The sequence below is a fragment of the Xyrauchen texanus genome, chromosome 42 (assembly GCF_025860055.1).
Source record: "Xyrauchen texanus isolate HMW12.3.18 chromosome 42, RBS_HiC_50CHRs, whole genome shotgun sequence".
NCBI classification, from domain to species: domain Eukaryota; kingdom Metazoa; phylum Chordata; class Actinopteri; order Cypriniformes; family Catostomidae; genus Xyrauchen; species Xyrauchen texanus.
This window is the reverse complement of record NC_068317.1, coordinates 19,243,214-19,260,872: the sequence shown is the minus strand read 5'-3', so window position 1 is coordinate 19,260,872 and position 17,659 is coordinate 19,243,214. Positions and strand designations below refer to the sequence as shown.

Below are 17,659 nucleotides of genomic sequence, written 5' to 3'. Positions count from 1 at the left end.
AAACGTGGCACTTCTGCGCGAGATGCTGAAAAAACTGCAATGGTCAAAGGCATCCATCTAGTGCATCTTTGCATAGAAAAATTCGTTTAGAAACGTTTGGTGTGAACAGCCCCTAATGCTGCAATTCGCTCACTGCTGCTGCAGAAAATCAATTAATGCTGTGAATATGTAATGAAATAGAAGACAGCACTCTAATAATAGACAGTATTCATCTGATGTGGCATGGCGCATAAATCTCCTCTGACAACTGCTGCCTGCTGAGAGCATGACACAAGGATCATGCCATGTTTACATGCTGAGGAGTACGGTAGAGCAGTGACGTAAGGTGGTAAATAGCTTATTGAGGACTTGCTCAACACCCTATCTGCTAAGCAATCCTAACGTGTAAATTAAGTCAGTGTCCCAGTTAGGTAGTGGGTGGAACATAGTCAGAGGAAGTCATAAATTCTGTTACAAAAATTCATTTTATTTACACATATACTAATATATTTTTAAAATCAAAAATTGTATTAGTTAATGCACATTAATGCACTATGAACTAACAATAACAATTGTATTTTATTAACTAACATTATGATTAATAAATGCTGTAAATTTATATTGTTCATTGTTTGGTCATGATCCCTAATGCATTAACTAATATTAAAGAAATGAAACCTTTTTATTAAGTGTTACCAAAATTACATTAAAATTAGATTAACTGTGAATCACTAACATTTATTTGTATTGAAAAAAGTTATGAATAATTATTTTCTCAATATCAAAAAGGTCATTGTGACATACTGGCAACCAAAAACCATGAGAGCATCACACACAGCAGAGATAAATTAGGAAAAATATATCTATTACAATCTCTAAAACGGCTCCAGTGAGAAATCATTAATATCTATGATTTGTTTACTGTCTTTGGCGTGCTGTTGTAACACAATTCATGAATTATTAAGCAAATGCATGATGTCGCGGTGCTGTTATTGAAGGTTAAAAAGTAACATCTGTTATTAGTGGTATTGTGTCCAACATTATCTGATTTAAATTGGGATCCTCACAGAATAGCACTGAGATGAGTGAATGATGAGATATTGAGAGCACCTGGAGAGCATGCATGTTTGATTGACACTGAGCAAGCTCATGTTAAAGAGAGTAAAGTTAAAAGCGCTCATAATCGCTCAAACAGTCTCTATCCCTCCACACAATGTCTGATTGTCACAACTCACATCACATCACGTGTAATTAGATTTGTATTTGCATGTTTATTTGTTGTTTAATTCTTTTAATTCTTTTATACCCATTTGCAGCCTCTTAATCCTCTTCCTGCTCACTGTGCAATGAGTCAGAATAACTGCCGTAATGACTCTAGAAAATGGGCATCATAATATTCATACACGTGTAATTCATACACATTTTAAAAACAAAACAGCATATTCATGTGAATTACATTATATCTGAAAGTTTACATTTGTGAAGGTCACTCTGTCACGCTTCAAGGGCTGAGCAAGCGCTCATTCATTAGAGTAGCAGTGTGTAAGTGTAATTCCTTTTGTGCTGCAAAAAAGATCGGCCCTAACCTATACACAATCGGTCGATCGCGATCACGGATTTAAGATGCATATCGGCCGATTTCGATCGGTGCACCCCTAGTATTTAGATCTGAGTGTGTGTGTGTGTGTGTGTGTGTTGTGTTAACTGTTGAGCACACAAAATGAGCCACTGCAAAAATCTGTATTTTGTCTTATTATCCAGCAGAAATCTTTAAAACATGATACATTTACTTGAGAAGAATTATTGTTTGTTTTGTATTGTTTTGTTTTAAGTGTACTGTAAATCTCAGTAAATTAGATTTTCTTTTTTTAAATAAATAAAAAAAAACAATTATAATAATAATAGTGCCAATAGGGTAAGAAAAGTTAACTTAATTCTAAATATAATCTCTGAATGTCCTAAAACATTATGCACTTTTTCTCCTTAAATAAATGTTTTTCATTTAAAAGATTTTTAGATGTTTCTATGGCAAAAAATGACAAAATTAATGTTTTGTGAAGTATTATGATAAAGACCACAGTATAGTCACAGCCTCTTCCACTCTTTACACACACAACATGCAGCAGCTGTTCCCCTGCTAAATAAAACAGAAGCAGGCAGACAAGGTACCATAGAGGCCTGATATTGTGTCAAACAATATAACACAGACTCCATCCATCTCCCAGTATTCCTCAATTACTACCACAAATAAAAATGCTTGGCCTCCAGGGAGCTGTCAGAGCATTATGATGAACTATCTCTGACGCGGAAAGTGCTACAGCCAAAAATAATTAATGTAGGTCCTTGTTATAGTTTTAGGGCTTAAAGTTGAAAAACTGCCAACTGGAATATCATTACTTTATTCTGCATTTCGCAACAGACTGAAACACAAGCATACACTCAAACAAAGGGCGGATCTACCGGGGTGGCATGGGGTGGCAAATGCCACCCTAAGAAAAAGCATTGCTACCATCCCAGCATAAGTATCAAAATTTATCAAATGTAAATTTAAGTATATTATCATTGATTTTGACATCGTGTAGGGGTTTATTCATGTCAAACTGCCTAAACTCTCACTGAATGCACAAATGACTACAGACCCTTAGTGTGATTGATTACAGCTGCAGCCAATCACAGCATCGACCAAGTGCCTACCTACTATTGCAGCGTGTGTACAGTGCCTTTGAGGGTTTATGAGCTTATTTATTTTACAACAATGACTACATTGACAAATAAGTGGAAAAAAAGAGGTAAAAGATGAATTTCTCTGGTGTTTCCAATTATTCACTGAATGATTATTAGATACTTTGCTGTCAGTTATGGGTTGAGATGGGTGAGACCACACCACTATTTGAAATAGCTTTTGTCAGGTATGTGTATAATCCAGACGAAACATCTCCAGTTGTTGAGTAGTTTTTTGAGTAGTAGTTGAGTTGAGTTTCTATTTCATCTGTATGTGTTTTGACTGGCGATCCAGTGCTGGAATATGTTATTCTAAATGTTATGATAAGTGTTCGTTGCGGATGTTAACAGTGTTGTTTAGCATCAGCGGTTTTGCCGCAGCTTGCGCTCTTTTCCGTGCCCCCCCATTGTAATGGCCTTCTCGGCCTTATTGTTTTTATGTATGTAGGGTGTGTGTTTGTTGTCTCTTCCTCTCTCTTAAACACTTGTGCTATGGGAGTGGGTCTCACACATCTCTCCCCACATCTTTTATTGCATTTTATTTTTAAACACCCATCCACTGATGTACAGATGCAATCTGGTTTTATTAAAATAAAAAGTATATAGAATCCAAAACCTCTAAAAACTAAAAGCAATAAGTTATCACTAGATCAATCAGTCATGTTTTAAATCAAAGTGTTGATCTAGGTATTCATCTACTGACTAACATAATCCCAGGACTGATAGTGGCAGCTGTAGAAATGAAATTACCATATTATGTAATATATTTATTTGGGTGCTTCAATCGGTCATTAAGAATGACTGTTGATCAAAACAGGTCATTTAAAAGAACATTTTACTGTGCACAACATAATTAATATGTGAGTTTTGCAAGACTAAATATATATATATATATATATGTTTTAATGTTGGCAAATCAGTAGCAAAACGGTTACTATGTGGTTCCTGTGGAAATGCAGCTGTATCGCAAATTCATGGACATTTGCAATTTGATAGTGACTCCAATGAATTAACTAGTACTTGTTGCAATGAAGCTTGGGACCTTAATCCATAAGAACTACACATAGTCTGTCATGCCACCCCCTTTCCACCCCATAAAAAAAAACGCATTGACACAAAAACTCGGAGAGAACATCATTTCAATCAAAACTGACCCCCTGGCTGACACCAGTCTATAAGACATGAGAATAATGCTAAGAAAATCGTTGGCCTCTATATCAGTCGGAGAAACACCTGTGCCCCCACTTCATTAATGAACTGTGCATGTTGCTGATTTGAAAGTCCTGTCCATTGCTCAAATGAAAAGCAGGATTATTAAGTAAAAAGGTTAGTGTGTATAGGGATGTTCAAGATGTTAATCAAGAGATGCTATATCATAGGTTAATCTCAGTCATTCATCATGGAAATGCCACTGATGACTGAACAGGGGTCAGTGTGTGAGTATTTGAAAATGTTTCAGAAAGAGGAGATAGTTGGACAATGAACTCTGATTTATGTCAGCTTAATAAAGTGCATTTGCCTGAAGGATTGCTGAGAAGTTTAGAAAACTCAAGTACAGGTTAATGTTATCTTTAAGGAATAAAGACTTTATAGTGAAGCTTAAAAAAGGATTCTAAAGCATCATGAAAGTAATCCATGCAACTCATCTCATATTCCAAGTCCCGTGAAGGCTTAAGATGCACTTATGAATGTGCAATGGACGTCAAGGTTTTCACTGAAAAATGACCTGCATTTTGGGTTGTCTCACCAAAAAACTACTTGGGAAAAGTATGTTCTACATCTAGACGATCAGGTGTGAGTTGTTAAAATGTAACAGTTCGGCTTTCTCAGACTGTATGATTGATCACATTAGCTGCCTTGCTAACAATTAGGCTATGCCTATCACCGTGGTCCTGGTTAATTCTATCTGTATCACAAGACTTCATGACGAAAGTTGCACCCTCTCATCGTCTCTAGTGAGCAGCGCGACAAAACAACAGTGCTGTATACACCAGCTCTGATCTTTCTGCGCTGTACACTTGAACAATATTCTTATACTGTAAATTGTATTCCTTTTAAATTTAGCTACATTAATCAGCAGGTTAGATGCCTTCACTATAAAACAAATAGATTTCTGTCGTAATTTAATGAAAATTAACCAGATATCATCATCTCTGGCATGTATAAGAAGGAAAAACAATACAATTACTAGTTGGTAGCCTAGTCTTTCACACTTTAATGAAAATATAAAAATGGTTCATTCAGACTTTTATATTTTCAAAATTTTCTCTTAGGGGATACCCCTGAACCCCCATACAGTATCATTCCTCAGTCACAAAGGTTTCTATGCCCCAATACAATCTGAAAGTAAAGAAATATAAAAATATATACTGTAATTTGAATGTTCACATCAAACTGCACTCGACTGATAAACTCTATAAAATAATGTAATACCCAGACCCCACTGCTTTGGCTGTCTCTAGGCCCCCAATGCAGATTTGTAGAGACTATTTTGACTGTTTAGGATTTTTTTTCTTCTTTTCTTCAAAAATTAATTCAAATTAAATGTGAATGTATATCATGATAAATATCAATATCAAACAATATATTAAAAAAAAAAAACATTGTGATAATATTTTTGGCCATATCGCCCAGCCCTATATATAATGCAAGAGTCTACTTTTGTGATATTTATGGGTCCTTAAAGAAAACATTTGCAATAACCCCAATGTATGTAAAAGACAGACTGTGATATGAATTAAGTATCTCATTTTGTGTTCCACATGAGAAAGTAAGTCTTACGGGTTTGGAACGACGTGAAGGTTAGTATATTTTGGGCATACTATTCCTATAAAAAGCATGTACAAAATTGAAAGCGTGCAGAGAAGAGTGTATTTTACTGTGATGAAAATAGTCTTAAACACCTGTGAAGAGTGCAATGGAAAGTGTGGAATGTGTGTGCAGCTCAAACAAAAGTTGAGGAGAAAGCAAACATTCCACTGTAATTCCTTTCAACGAACGGCCAATTTCAATTCACCTTTCTTGCCCCAAGTGCTTTTGACAAATTGAGATGGGGTTTGAATTAATTGGAAGAGGGAGATACCAGAGAGAAATTAGACACAAATTATTGTGTCATTACAGTCATAGTGTCATATTACCTCTAGTTCTGGGTCTCTTTTTAAGACATTCTGCCAAACGTCATATTGTGTTCCGTGGAAGAAAAAAGCTTTCTGATATTTTAACAACACAAGGGTAAATAAATTATGACAGAATTTTCATTTTTTGGGTAAATAGGATTTCGCAGGAAATTGCATACATACGTCAATCGCCCGTGCGTGTTTACGTCATATCCGTACACAGAATAAATAAGATCTGGCTTCTGTAGCGTGTGTGTGGGAGTAGCTGAAGCTGAACATTTGTTGTCACAATGAATGAGAAAAATTTACCATGGATCATTCAAAACGGCAAACCTCAAAAGAATCACCGGTTGTAAAAACAAAGAAACCCCGAACAGAGCAGAGTCTAGAAGCAAAAAAAGGAAAGCGACAGAGTCCGTAATAAAACCCAAATGAACATCGGCTTGGCTTTTCAGAGGTGGCGACAACTACGAGATCTGAAATGATTTAAAAGCAACCCAGAGACGGCTTTTTTCTTACTCAACAGGTAAGATATTTTATTGATATGGTTTATGTAAAATTGTGTAATCAAACACACACACACACACACACACACGTCTGTGTGTGTGTAGTGAAATACAATAATTATACTCTAATCGCTGCAGAACTTTTCACTTGCAAGCACACGCGTGTATTTTGCTTTATAACTGCAATACTTTCTTTAAATAAATCCTTTAGTTCTAGTCTTGCCAAGGACATGTGAGTCTTGAAATGATGTTGACCACTGGTTGGTAACAATGACAATCTATAAATTAGTTACTACCATGGTCTATTTGGCCAGAGTATCCTGCAGTTATAAAAACTTTACAACATTTGACCTTAAAAGGCTAGCAATCTTTACTCTAATGTTAACAACTTTTGTAACGTAATTTATTTCCAAACATAAATTTTTCCAATAAGTCAAAACAACAGCACAAAATATGGCACTTATCTGCTCAGTTTACATGTTTTCGGAAATCCATCTTTTAGTTTCTTTCATTATTTATTTCGCTCAGATAAGATGTCCTGTATGCTTGTGAACACCGGTGCCTCGAACAACATTCATCCGTGCAGAGGAGCAGAGCCAAACCACAACCAAAACAATGTTCTTCTGCAAGACACATGCAGTTTTATTTCTTAAACATAGAGGGCCAAAGATTACATAGTGTAGCTTTAATGTCTTAAAAAACTTTCCTGCCTGTTGAGCAAGGTTTCAGTGAAGAAACCATACCTCAAGCTGTCTTAAATAGTACAGTGCTATGACAAAGTGTTTGCCCCCTTCCTGATTTCTTCTATTTTTGCATATTTTTCATACAAAATGGTTTTAGATCTTCAAACAAGATATAACATAAAACAAAGGCAAACTGGGTGAACACAAAATACAGTTTTAAAATATCAATATTTTTTTATTGAAGCAAAAAAGCTATCCAACACCTATATCACCAATGTTAAAAACGAACTGCCCCCTTAAGCTACGTACACACTGCCAGCGACTTTATCGCTGCAGGTCGCCAGTGGCTGGCGGTGAAGTCGCTAGTGGGTGTTCCCACTACTGGTTGCCTAGTAACGTTTATAAATGACATTCACGGATGTCATTCCATTGCTGTTGACAGCGAATCTCTTTTCTTGCCACTAAAAACAAACATTTTGTAGGGAAAAGACTAAATATAAATGGAATCAGTACATAAAATGCTTTATATCAAAGATGAATGAGAAACAAGGCGTGCTGTTTGCCAGAGCGGCTGTTTATCTGCGGCGAAAATGCAAATGTTGGTCTGTATGGGTCCATAAAATCCCCGCGATCTCAGATACACCTTTCCACGCAGTATTTTTCTTTAAAATGTCCTTGTACGTGGGAAGAGACATATCATAGAGCACTGGAACATTTCTAACAGCAAGAATTAGCCTTTCATCCATCTTTCCGTTACTGCAGGAGCTGAGAGAAAGAGAGAAGGATCACGTGAGCTCTCCCGTCGTCTCTCCTATTGGCTGTCGCTTCCGTTAGTCGCTCCAAAGTTGAACTTTTCTCAACTTTGTCGCGTCGCTGGACACGCCCACATATAGCGCCAACGGTCGCGACAGCTCGTATCGCCGGAAGTCGCTGTGCTCGCATTGAAAATGAATGGTATTGAGTCGCTGTCGCGCGCGATGTCGCTGGCAGTGTGTACGTACCTTTAAACTTAATAGCTGGTTGGCCACCTTTAGCAGCAACAACTGCAACCAAACGCTTCCAATAACTGCAGATCAGCCTTTCACAACGCTGTTGTGGAATTTTGCCCCACTCTTCTTTGCAGAACTGCTTTAGGTCAACCACATAGGAGGGTTTTGGAGCATGAACTGCACATTTAAGGTCCTGCCAAAGCATCTCAAATGGGTTGAAGTCAGGACTTAGACTAGGCCTTTACTTTAGCTTCTTTTGAGGCATTCAGAGGTGGACTTACTTATATGATTTGTATCATTGTCTTGTTGCATAATCCAGTTGCGCTTGAGCTTCAACTCATGGACTGATGACCGGACGTTCTCCTTTAGGATTTTCTGGTAGAGAGCAGAATTCATGTTTCCCTCATTTATTGCAAATCGCCCTGACCCTGAAGCAGCAAAGCATCCCCCACACCATCACAGTACCACCACCATCATTCTTGACCATAGGTATGATGTTCTTTATGTGGAATTCTGTGTTTGATTTACGCCAGATGTAACGGGACACCTGTCTTCCAAACAATTTTACTTTTGACTCATCAGTCCACAGAACATTCTTCCAAAAGGTTTGAGGATGATCAAGGTGTGTTTTGGCAAAAATTCATACAAGCCTTCTTCTGGGTTAGCAGTGGTTTGCGCCTCACCATTCTTCCATGGATTGGCCAGTGTCTTTCTGATAGTGGAGTCATGAACAGTGGCCTTTATTGATGTGAGAGGGCTGCACTTCCTTGGATGTTGTCCTTGGCTTTTTTGTGACTTCCTGGATGAGTTGTCGCTGTGGTCTTGGGGGATTTTTTGAAGGTTGGCCACTTCTGGAAGGCTCACTACTGTGCCAATTTTCTCCATTTGGAGATAATGGCTCTCACTGTGGTTCTATGGAGTCACAGAGCCTTTGAAATAGCTTTGTAACCTTCCCAGACTGGTTGCCATAGTCTGCTACTGGGTGAGATATTTTAGCTAACTTCAAACTACTGAAAATGTTATATTTAGGCGTTGATTTGATTGAACAGGGGGCAAATACTTTTTTACACAGGCCCAGTTGGTATTGAATAAATTTTTGCTTCAATAAATAACATTATCATTTAAAAAATGAATTTTGTGTTTACTCAAATTGCCTTTGTTTTATGTTTGATTTTGAAACAATTTAGTATGAGATATACACACACACAAAAAAAAAAGAAATCAGGATGGGGCTAATCAATTTTCACAGCACTGTACTGAGGTAGATTGTTTTCTTTCTCTCTAGCACTCTGCCTTATCACATTCAGACTTCAGATGATGCAAAAAAAATAAAAAATTTACTTTAAGGCAACAGCATACATACTTTAAAATAAGGGCTGTTCTTTATTCCAAGGAGTATGTGTGCATGTGCTTTGATGCGTTTTCACCCTTCCCAATTGCCCCACCCTATTGATGGATATACCCAGTTTTGCTGTAAACGCACTGGGATGCTGGGAGTGTATACAGCTGGGGGCCACAACCAGACGGATGGTGCCCCAGACATAGGATCTGACACTGCCCCACTTACTCACCAAGCTGTAGATAAAGGGTCTTCTTAAGAATTCACTTCAGTGTCAAAACCCAGTGGCCTGTCCACATCAAACATAAAACCAAAGCAGCGTTGTTGTGTCAAAAGCTGTCACTATGTAAACGCACAACATGCTTAATACTTCCATGGTTACCATGGTTAAGACTTAACACATTAATAATAGCTTGATGCTGAATATAACCAAAACAATAAGATTATCTAACACTGATGTCTCCCTGTTTAAAGCACAGAACAGTTTCTCCCACAACAATCTCTCTAAACAACAGGAAAATGCACACAAAGTGCCTCATCCAAATTCATCAGCATGCCCAATCACAGAGCGGAAGGAACAGGATTTGGAAAAGATTAAAGAAAAAGGTACATGACAGAGGAGAAAACATGGGTCATAAACCCCCCTCATCTTGCAGTGACCACTAGGATTTGTTTATATACTGTATTTGAATGGGGTTTATAAACATAATTTACTGTAAATAATTGCTTCTAATATGTTCACTGTAAAAAATAGTAAAAAAACAGTAATTTTAAAAGTAAAATACTGTAAAAATGCTACAGAAATAAAATATTAATTGATTAACAAATATTAACTGTAAAATATACAGTAAAATGTTTTAATATATTTTAAAAGACAATACAGTAGTTTTTACAATAAAATGATATTAATTATTTAAATGTAAAAAGTAAGATTTTCCTGTATAATTAATGGTAAAAAGAACAGGAGAGTACATGTACTTTTTTACAGTAAATTATTGTTAAAATTACAGTAAAAAACAGTAATCGGGCATTCCCACAATTCCCTGCATGACCCAATACATTTAATTATATTTTATGGGAATAGTTATGTTTCATATCATGTTTAATATCAGTTATATTTGATGTAGTTTAGTTAATGTTTACTGCATTACTTAAATCTCACATGTGTTACCATGATGGTGTTTAGTGTTTGTGTGTGACACTGAGCACTGTCTCTATATGTTTATTGGTCATTGCTCCTGGAAGAGCCACTACTGATGACCTTCATGTCATCATGTGCCCTTCTATAGTTACTACTGTGATTAACAATTACCTTATAAAGTAAACAACAGATTTGTAGAGTTTCAGAAAGCATGTTTATGAATTTTTTTTACTGTAAATTTAACAGAATTTTCTCCCAAACAGATGATGTTTTTAATGTTAATGTTCTATTGAGTTTTAAAATAAGTGTTTATTAAGTAATAATCAGCCATTGCACTCATGATTTGTGTGAAAGTGAATAAAATGCATAGTTGTTGTAGCACCTCTAATGTTAATTTCACAAGGAACTACAACAAAACGTAATATGCGGCACGTAAAAGTTAGTTTGCAAAAATGTAGATACCTTTAATTCTATGAGACTAGATTGGGAATAAATGTTGCTGTTTTAGCACCTCTAGTGTTTATTTTACAACTGCTGCTGATAAGTACAACAAGCCATGTAAAAAGGAATGAGGATGAGCATTCCTTTAAAAAAAGTAACACTTTTAACATCATTTTAAACACTTCATATTGCACTGTTATCAATGCCGCACTACAGTAGGTATGACTTTAAATTGAAAATATTGACTTATTAACAATAAATTAAGTACTACCACAGACTTAAAGAATAAAGCATTCTATGCTCAATTGTAAAGACAACAAAAGCCCAAAACTATGTTGGTAATCAGGGTTCCTACACTTTTTGACCATTGAATTTCCATTATTTTAACATGACTTTTCCAGTGGTTGGTGATTAGCCTAGAACAGGGGTTTTCAAACCTTTTGATGCCGAGGACCTCCAAACATGATGATCACCTCACAAGAGACCCATTTTCTAGCTGCTTTATATTTTCTGTACAAGGTCACATTTATACTGTGTGAAAGAAAAATAGTAAGCATGATATTCTAAAGATAAATAATTTGCTTTATTTTGTAATAATGAAATTAAGAAAATAAAAAAAAATTATTACAATATAATATTGAAAAATCTGGAAAATCTTACTTTGTTTTCAGTTGAGAGTAGGGCTGCACATTTTGGGGGAAATGTCACATTGCAATTATTGAGGCTAATATTGTGATATGCGATTGCAATATAATAAACAAATGGTATCATGAGTCAACTTGCTTGGTTATCAAGGAAAATGCACAAATAGATTACTGATAATGCTGAAATGTGTATTTCTCAACTCAAACATACAAACTAGCAACAACAACAACTATAAATGAACAGTGTTTTCAAATTAAAATATTATTTTTACAAAATTAAATAACAACATCTTTGCATTACTGCAAACTTGTTATTTTCTCAATATTACAGCTAAATAAATTGGAACAATAAATAAGAACATATACATTTTCATGAAATTAAGATTGTCCAAACAAACAGGGACATTTAATCAGGATGTAACATGTACTTTCTATAAACTCTTTTGAAAAGGAAACTAGATATAAAAGTGTGGTTCACTCAATCAAACAACTAACAATGTTGTTGTTGTTGCTGTAGTTTTTCTTTTTAAATGACAACTGGTATTTCCAAATCCTCTTTCTAAAAAGTTCTACTTATCGCTGGTACCTCTTGTCCAGTGTGTGGATCATTTTCTGAAATCCCACTTTGCTAACGGTGCATCATATCTCTGTGAAGACTTGTCATATGGCATGACACTCGCAAACACATCTGTAATTGTGCTTTATTTTATTTGGCTTACTGGGCTTTTTAATGTAGTTTTAGTCACTGAAAACGGTTGACATTAGTCATATTTTAGTAACATTTAGTCATATTGATGTTTTAGCCACTGAACACTGTAAACATTTTAGCCATAAGAGTATTATTGATAAGCATTTGTCAATCTTGTCTATACAAAACCAATATATATATATATATATATATATATATATATATATATATACACACACACACACACACACACACACACACACACATTTTATTGTTGTTGTCATTTTAGTGTTATTTTTCACATAAGATTGATTCATCAATGATGCTACACGTTGGGCTGCAGACAGTGGAGTGAGAGACGAGCGTCTCCATGTTAGAGTGCGCATCACCCGGCAGAACTTTATATCTCTCCCGGTCTCGACTCCCACTCAGACTGGGTCTCTTCCGCGACTGGTTGAAGCGGCTCTGATCGCACTGAGAATGACAGTTTTGGAGTTTGTGTTTATTTACATGGCATGCTCCCGTATTATATGAACTTTAATTAAGGATGAAATAAAGATATATCGTCATGCTGTGATCTGTGTTATTTTTTCTGGCCACCAGTTCAGTGTCGGTCTGTTCGGCATCTATCTCCACGCTGAACACCGGAAACTGACATGACCATATGTGCCACTCCCTAAACTGAGACTGACTGGTCATCTTTTTATTAGCGGTGTAGAAAATGGGCAAACAGCTCTCAGAGAGAACGAGCTGTCACGTCCACACATGCACTTATTTATTTAATATAATCGCAGCATTTTGCCGTCATATAATCACACAGGCTGACATTGCGATTGCGATATGATTTATCGTGCAGCACTAGTTGAGAGCATATCTTTTTTTCTACCCACTGCTAGAGTAATGCTAGATGTATAAACCTGGAGAAAAACATTTTAAATGTACTTTTACTTTTTGTTTTGCATTTTATGTGGACCCCCTACCACCTCCTGGTAGCCCCCTAGGGGTCCCCGTACCCCAGTTTGAAAACCCCCTGCCTAGAGGATAAATATTGTAAAAAAAACAATAGAGAGATTGCAGTCAGAAAGAGCCATTTTTTTGCCAAAGAAATAGTTCAGAGCTGAGCATAACTTGATTTTTTTTTTTTATTCACTATAGAAATTTCCATGACATTTCCAGGCTAGGAAAATATCATTTTCAAATTCCTTGATATTTCCAGGTCTTCCATGAGTGTGGGAACCCTGAATAATTAACTACAAAAAATGTCTTACCTAGGTAGAGGGATGCATTCTCCTTTTTCACGTTATCGTCCAGGTACGTTGGTCCGAGCGTGTAGATTGGTGTGGAACCCATGCCCACCAGGACCTGGGCGCAGATAAACAGGGCGACATATATAGAGTGATCGTTGCCCTCCTGGTCCCGAGGACAGGACGACACATCCAGACCGTCCCATCTGCTCCCGTTGCCATTAATGCACAGGCCCTTGTTCCCCGTGGAGGAGTTGACATCTTGGATTTGATAGGGTGGAGAGATAAAGTGTGGAAGGGAGAACACAGCTGCTCCCACAGCGATAAATACCCCACCTACCGCCAACCACCGTGGCCTCTGCCCACGGCCACCAAAATAACTGATGAAGACCACCACCAACAGACTCCCAATGTCAAAACAGCTAACCAGAAGTCCAGATTCAGAGCTTCTAAGGCTGTATCTTTTCTCTATGGTGGTGATGACACTACTTAGGTAGCCAGAGACCATCAACGACTGGATGAACGTCAGGTAACACATACAGAAAAGAAAACATCTAGAGTCCGAGAGAATCACCCTAACGTACTTCCTCGCAGGAATTCGGATGAATCTCATGAAGGAAAAGCCTATTTTTTTGCCTCCTGCCCAGTTGGCTTCAGTTCTCATAGAGCTACTTAGACCCACCATGCTGGACATGGAAGGGGAGAAATCTGTCCTGGTAGATGATTCCAGTTCGCTAGAGTCTCTTTTCTGGTGTAGCTCGCTGAGTACTGAGCACTGGTCAGTATTTACTAAAGTCTGTGTCGTGCTGACCAGCCTTGGCTCCAACATCTCATTAACTGTCGGACAGCCACCGTTAAGAACGGGCAGACTTCTGGATTTGAAGTAACCCACTGAATCCACATACTGTCTCTGGAATTCACAGACTTCCAGAGATTCTGATATGTCACTCTTGGTCTCATCGTTATATGATGAAGTCATTTTAGCTGAGATTAAGTGTAAATACAAATAGGATTCAACTATAAATTAAATCAAAACGTTCACAGCAGGACTAGACGTTGGACAGTGCTGACAATAGAGACAAAGAGGCAAAGACAAGTCGACCTCCAAGCATGATCCCTCTATGATCATCTCTATAAACAAGTCCAACAGCTATCTTTATATATATCTTTCATTATAATTCTGAAAGCTTATGGTGCAGTCATTTCGCATACATTAAATATGTTCAACAGTAGGCTACGTCACCTGTTGTAGCCGCTTACAGTTATAGTCTATGCAGCAGCAAACAGTTATCCATGTGTTATTACAATGTAACTAATATATATTACAATGGTCTGGTCATGGTGCTTAAATTATTCTTTGTGGCTGAATTTTTCAGATGAAATTCAAAGGACCAGCTGCGCAGAATCCTGAAAGAAAATTAAAAATAAATAAAAACTATTATCAGAAAAGTTTTGCTTACCAACAGCGTTACAAACACTGTCATTTGTTTTAAGTCAAGCTGCTATCTGAAGGAAGATTAGTGGCTGACCAAGACAAAGAATTACTGGAAGCGCGTGCGACAACAGACTACTAATAAAATAATGTCAAGAAAAATGAAAGCTGTGTCAGTATTATTATTAAACACAAGCATTTCCTGAGGTATCGTTTACGAAGTCACGACTTTATACACGAGAAATATAAGACAAATATAGTACAATGCAATGTCAGTCTAAACATTTAATCTTTCTAATTAATTCATGCAGAGCAGCTCGCGCACAGCTCGAATGTTAGCGCAATGTAAAATATCGAGAATTGAATGAGGAATAGTGCACTTACACTGGCAGATAGCGACAGAGGTAGTGTGTTGCTGTCCTCGAGCACGGACAGTGAGTGAGATTGCGGATTTGATGTAGGGGCTGACGGAGTCCTCGCCGCTGCATTATGGGAGACGTAGTTTTCGTCAAATTACTAAAATATTTCTCAAATATAGTTATGCTTGCCAAGTTTCAAATAGGACCACGGGACAGACAAGGCGTAACTCTTTAGAACAATGTTATTTAAACAGTTTTTATAGGCTTATATATAAACAATGTATTACCTTTTTGTTTTATTATTATTATTATTATAGGTTTTATGTGTGCTACAAACAATGTGAGAAATGTTTTCAAATAAACTACAAATCTCCACTTTCACTTTTACAGTCCTCTTCTTGTGTTTATGGTGATTCACATTCTTAGTGAATATAACCACTTACTGGGTGAGGAGGAGAATTTATAGCAAAAAAGGGACTTAAATATGTATCTGTATCTTATACCTACATTTAACTACTGTCGTCATATGGATTACTTTTATGCTGCCTTTGTGTGCTTTTGGAGCTTCACATTTTTGGTCACAATTCACTTGCATAGTAAGGACCAACAGAGCTGAGATATTCTACAAAAAATCATACACATCTGGGATGGCATGAGGGTGAGTAAATGATGAGAGAATTTTCAATTTTGGGTGAATTATTCCTTTAATGCAGAAACATCTAATTAAACTGCTTTTATCCAAGTAAAAAATATTAAATCTGACTGAATCAACCGGACAACATTACGTTATACCAAAGAAAGTAATTATTAATTTTTACATTAGGTACAAATAACAATAACAATGTGAGGTTGTATAGTACATATAAACTTATATCATTTTTATTCATCCAGCTTCCAAAAATAAAAATGTTGCTGAATGTTGAAAAATAAACTGGTTCAGATACCTACGGACTTACCTAAGAACATGATTGACTGTCAAAAAATAAAAAAGTGTAACTATTGACAGCAAATCAAAGACCCAAATTCCTTGCCTTTTGAGGTAACACAAACAAACACAAATTCAAACGAACAAATTTTTTAAATGTGTGAATATAAAGAAAACTTGCCGTCAAAGCAGAAAATATGATTTACAAATATAAGAATTTGTGTTTCCACAGGCAACAATTCTAAAAAATAAATATATATATATATGTGTGTGTGTGTGTGTGTGTGTGTGTGTGTGTGTGTGTGTGTGTGTGTGAAGTCCTATTTAGCTGCTCAACATTAACTTTTTATTTTATTTTATTGTGACATGATTCATAACTAGATTCTTAGGAAAGCAAAAAAAAAAAAAAAAAAAAAACTATAGCTATATTAAAAAGTTGTGCAATCTGAAAAAGATTCATCAAAACAAATGAAAATCTTATAACAAAAATGTAAATAAATACCCATTTTTAAGAATAAATTAACTCTAAAAATGTATTTATTCACTCCTAAACTCTGAGATTTTCTTCAGCAGCCGATCTCTTATCCAGGTGGCCAGCTGACCCTTGACCCCTGTGATGGGATAGTACCTCTCTATTTAACCACAAAATAAAGACTTAAAATGTGCATGCAACAATTTAAATTAGTCAAACATAGAGTTTCCAACAAACTCTAGAAGATGCTTGTGTGCTTAACACCAAATTCACATCGTTAAAGGTAGGCTATAGACAGCATCTTACATCGCAGTTTCTGATAAATATTCCAGGATCCTTCCAGGAATTCTTGCCTCAAGTCATGTCTCAAGTCATGTCTCGGCCATGTCTCTTTTACTGAGGACACCAAACCACCCTTTTATATATTTTTCACATCCTTCTGAAGCGCAGCATATACTGTGGAAATAAGTACACTGTCACCATCTGTTGGTCATATGTGTGTACTACATCCATAATTGTTGAATGTAAATACATTCACAAATCAGTTCATCAACATGTGGTCATGAGTCCTCGAAAAAAAAAAAAAACACAACAACAACAACAACACCACCATGCTACTGGTGGGTAAGGATGTATGTTCCCTCTTTTGTTTAACATTAATGTATATATGTGCTAAATAATAATAATAATAATAATAATCGTATTAAATGTTCTGAAAGTTTTAAAAAATGATGCATCAATACATCAAACTTGATTCCTCATATAATCGCTATATGGTCAAGGTTTTGACACAGTACAGTGGCTCTCTCTAGTGCTAATCTTCTGCACAAACATTTGCAGTTCGCGTTTACAAACTCGGATCAAGTCGACATTATCTTTGGTAATGGAGAGCAGGACAGATACTATAAATAAACATCATGTTTAAAACAGCGTTGCATATTCATATAAAGCAGTCAACATGTAAAAAAAACTAATTTCTT

The 17,659-nt window shown here is 36.3% G+C and overlaps 1 protein-coding gene across 1 annotated transcript in view; it reads right to left on the bottom strand.

The window, feature by feature from the left end:
• LOC127634886 (solute carrier organic anion transporter family member 5A1) overlaps nt 1–15,349 on the bottom strand; it is a 93,334-nt gene extending 77,985 nt beyond the window's left edge. Inside the window, exons 1-2 of the mRNA XM_052114621.1 lie at nt 15,308–15,349; nt 13,516–14,898 (exon numbers count right to left, since the gene is read on the bottom strand). Of these exons, the coding sequence (XP_051970581.1) occupies nt 13,516–14,470 (955 nt within the window). The 5' untranslated portion in view covers nt 14,471–14,898; nt 15,308–15,349. The remainder of the gene's footprint in view (nt 1–13,515; nt 14,899–15,307) is intronic.
• Nucleotides 15,350–17,659: the final 2,310 nt, after the last annotated feature.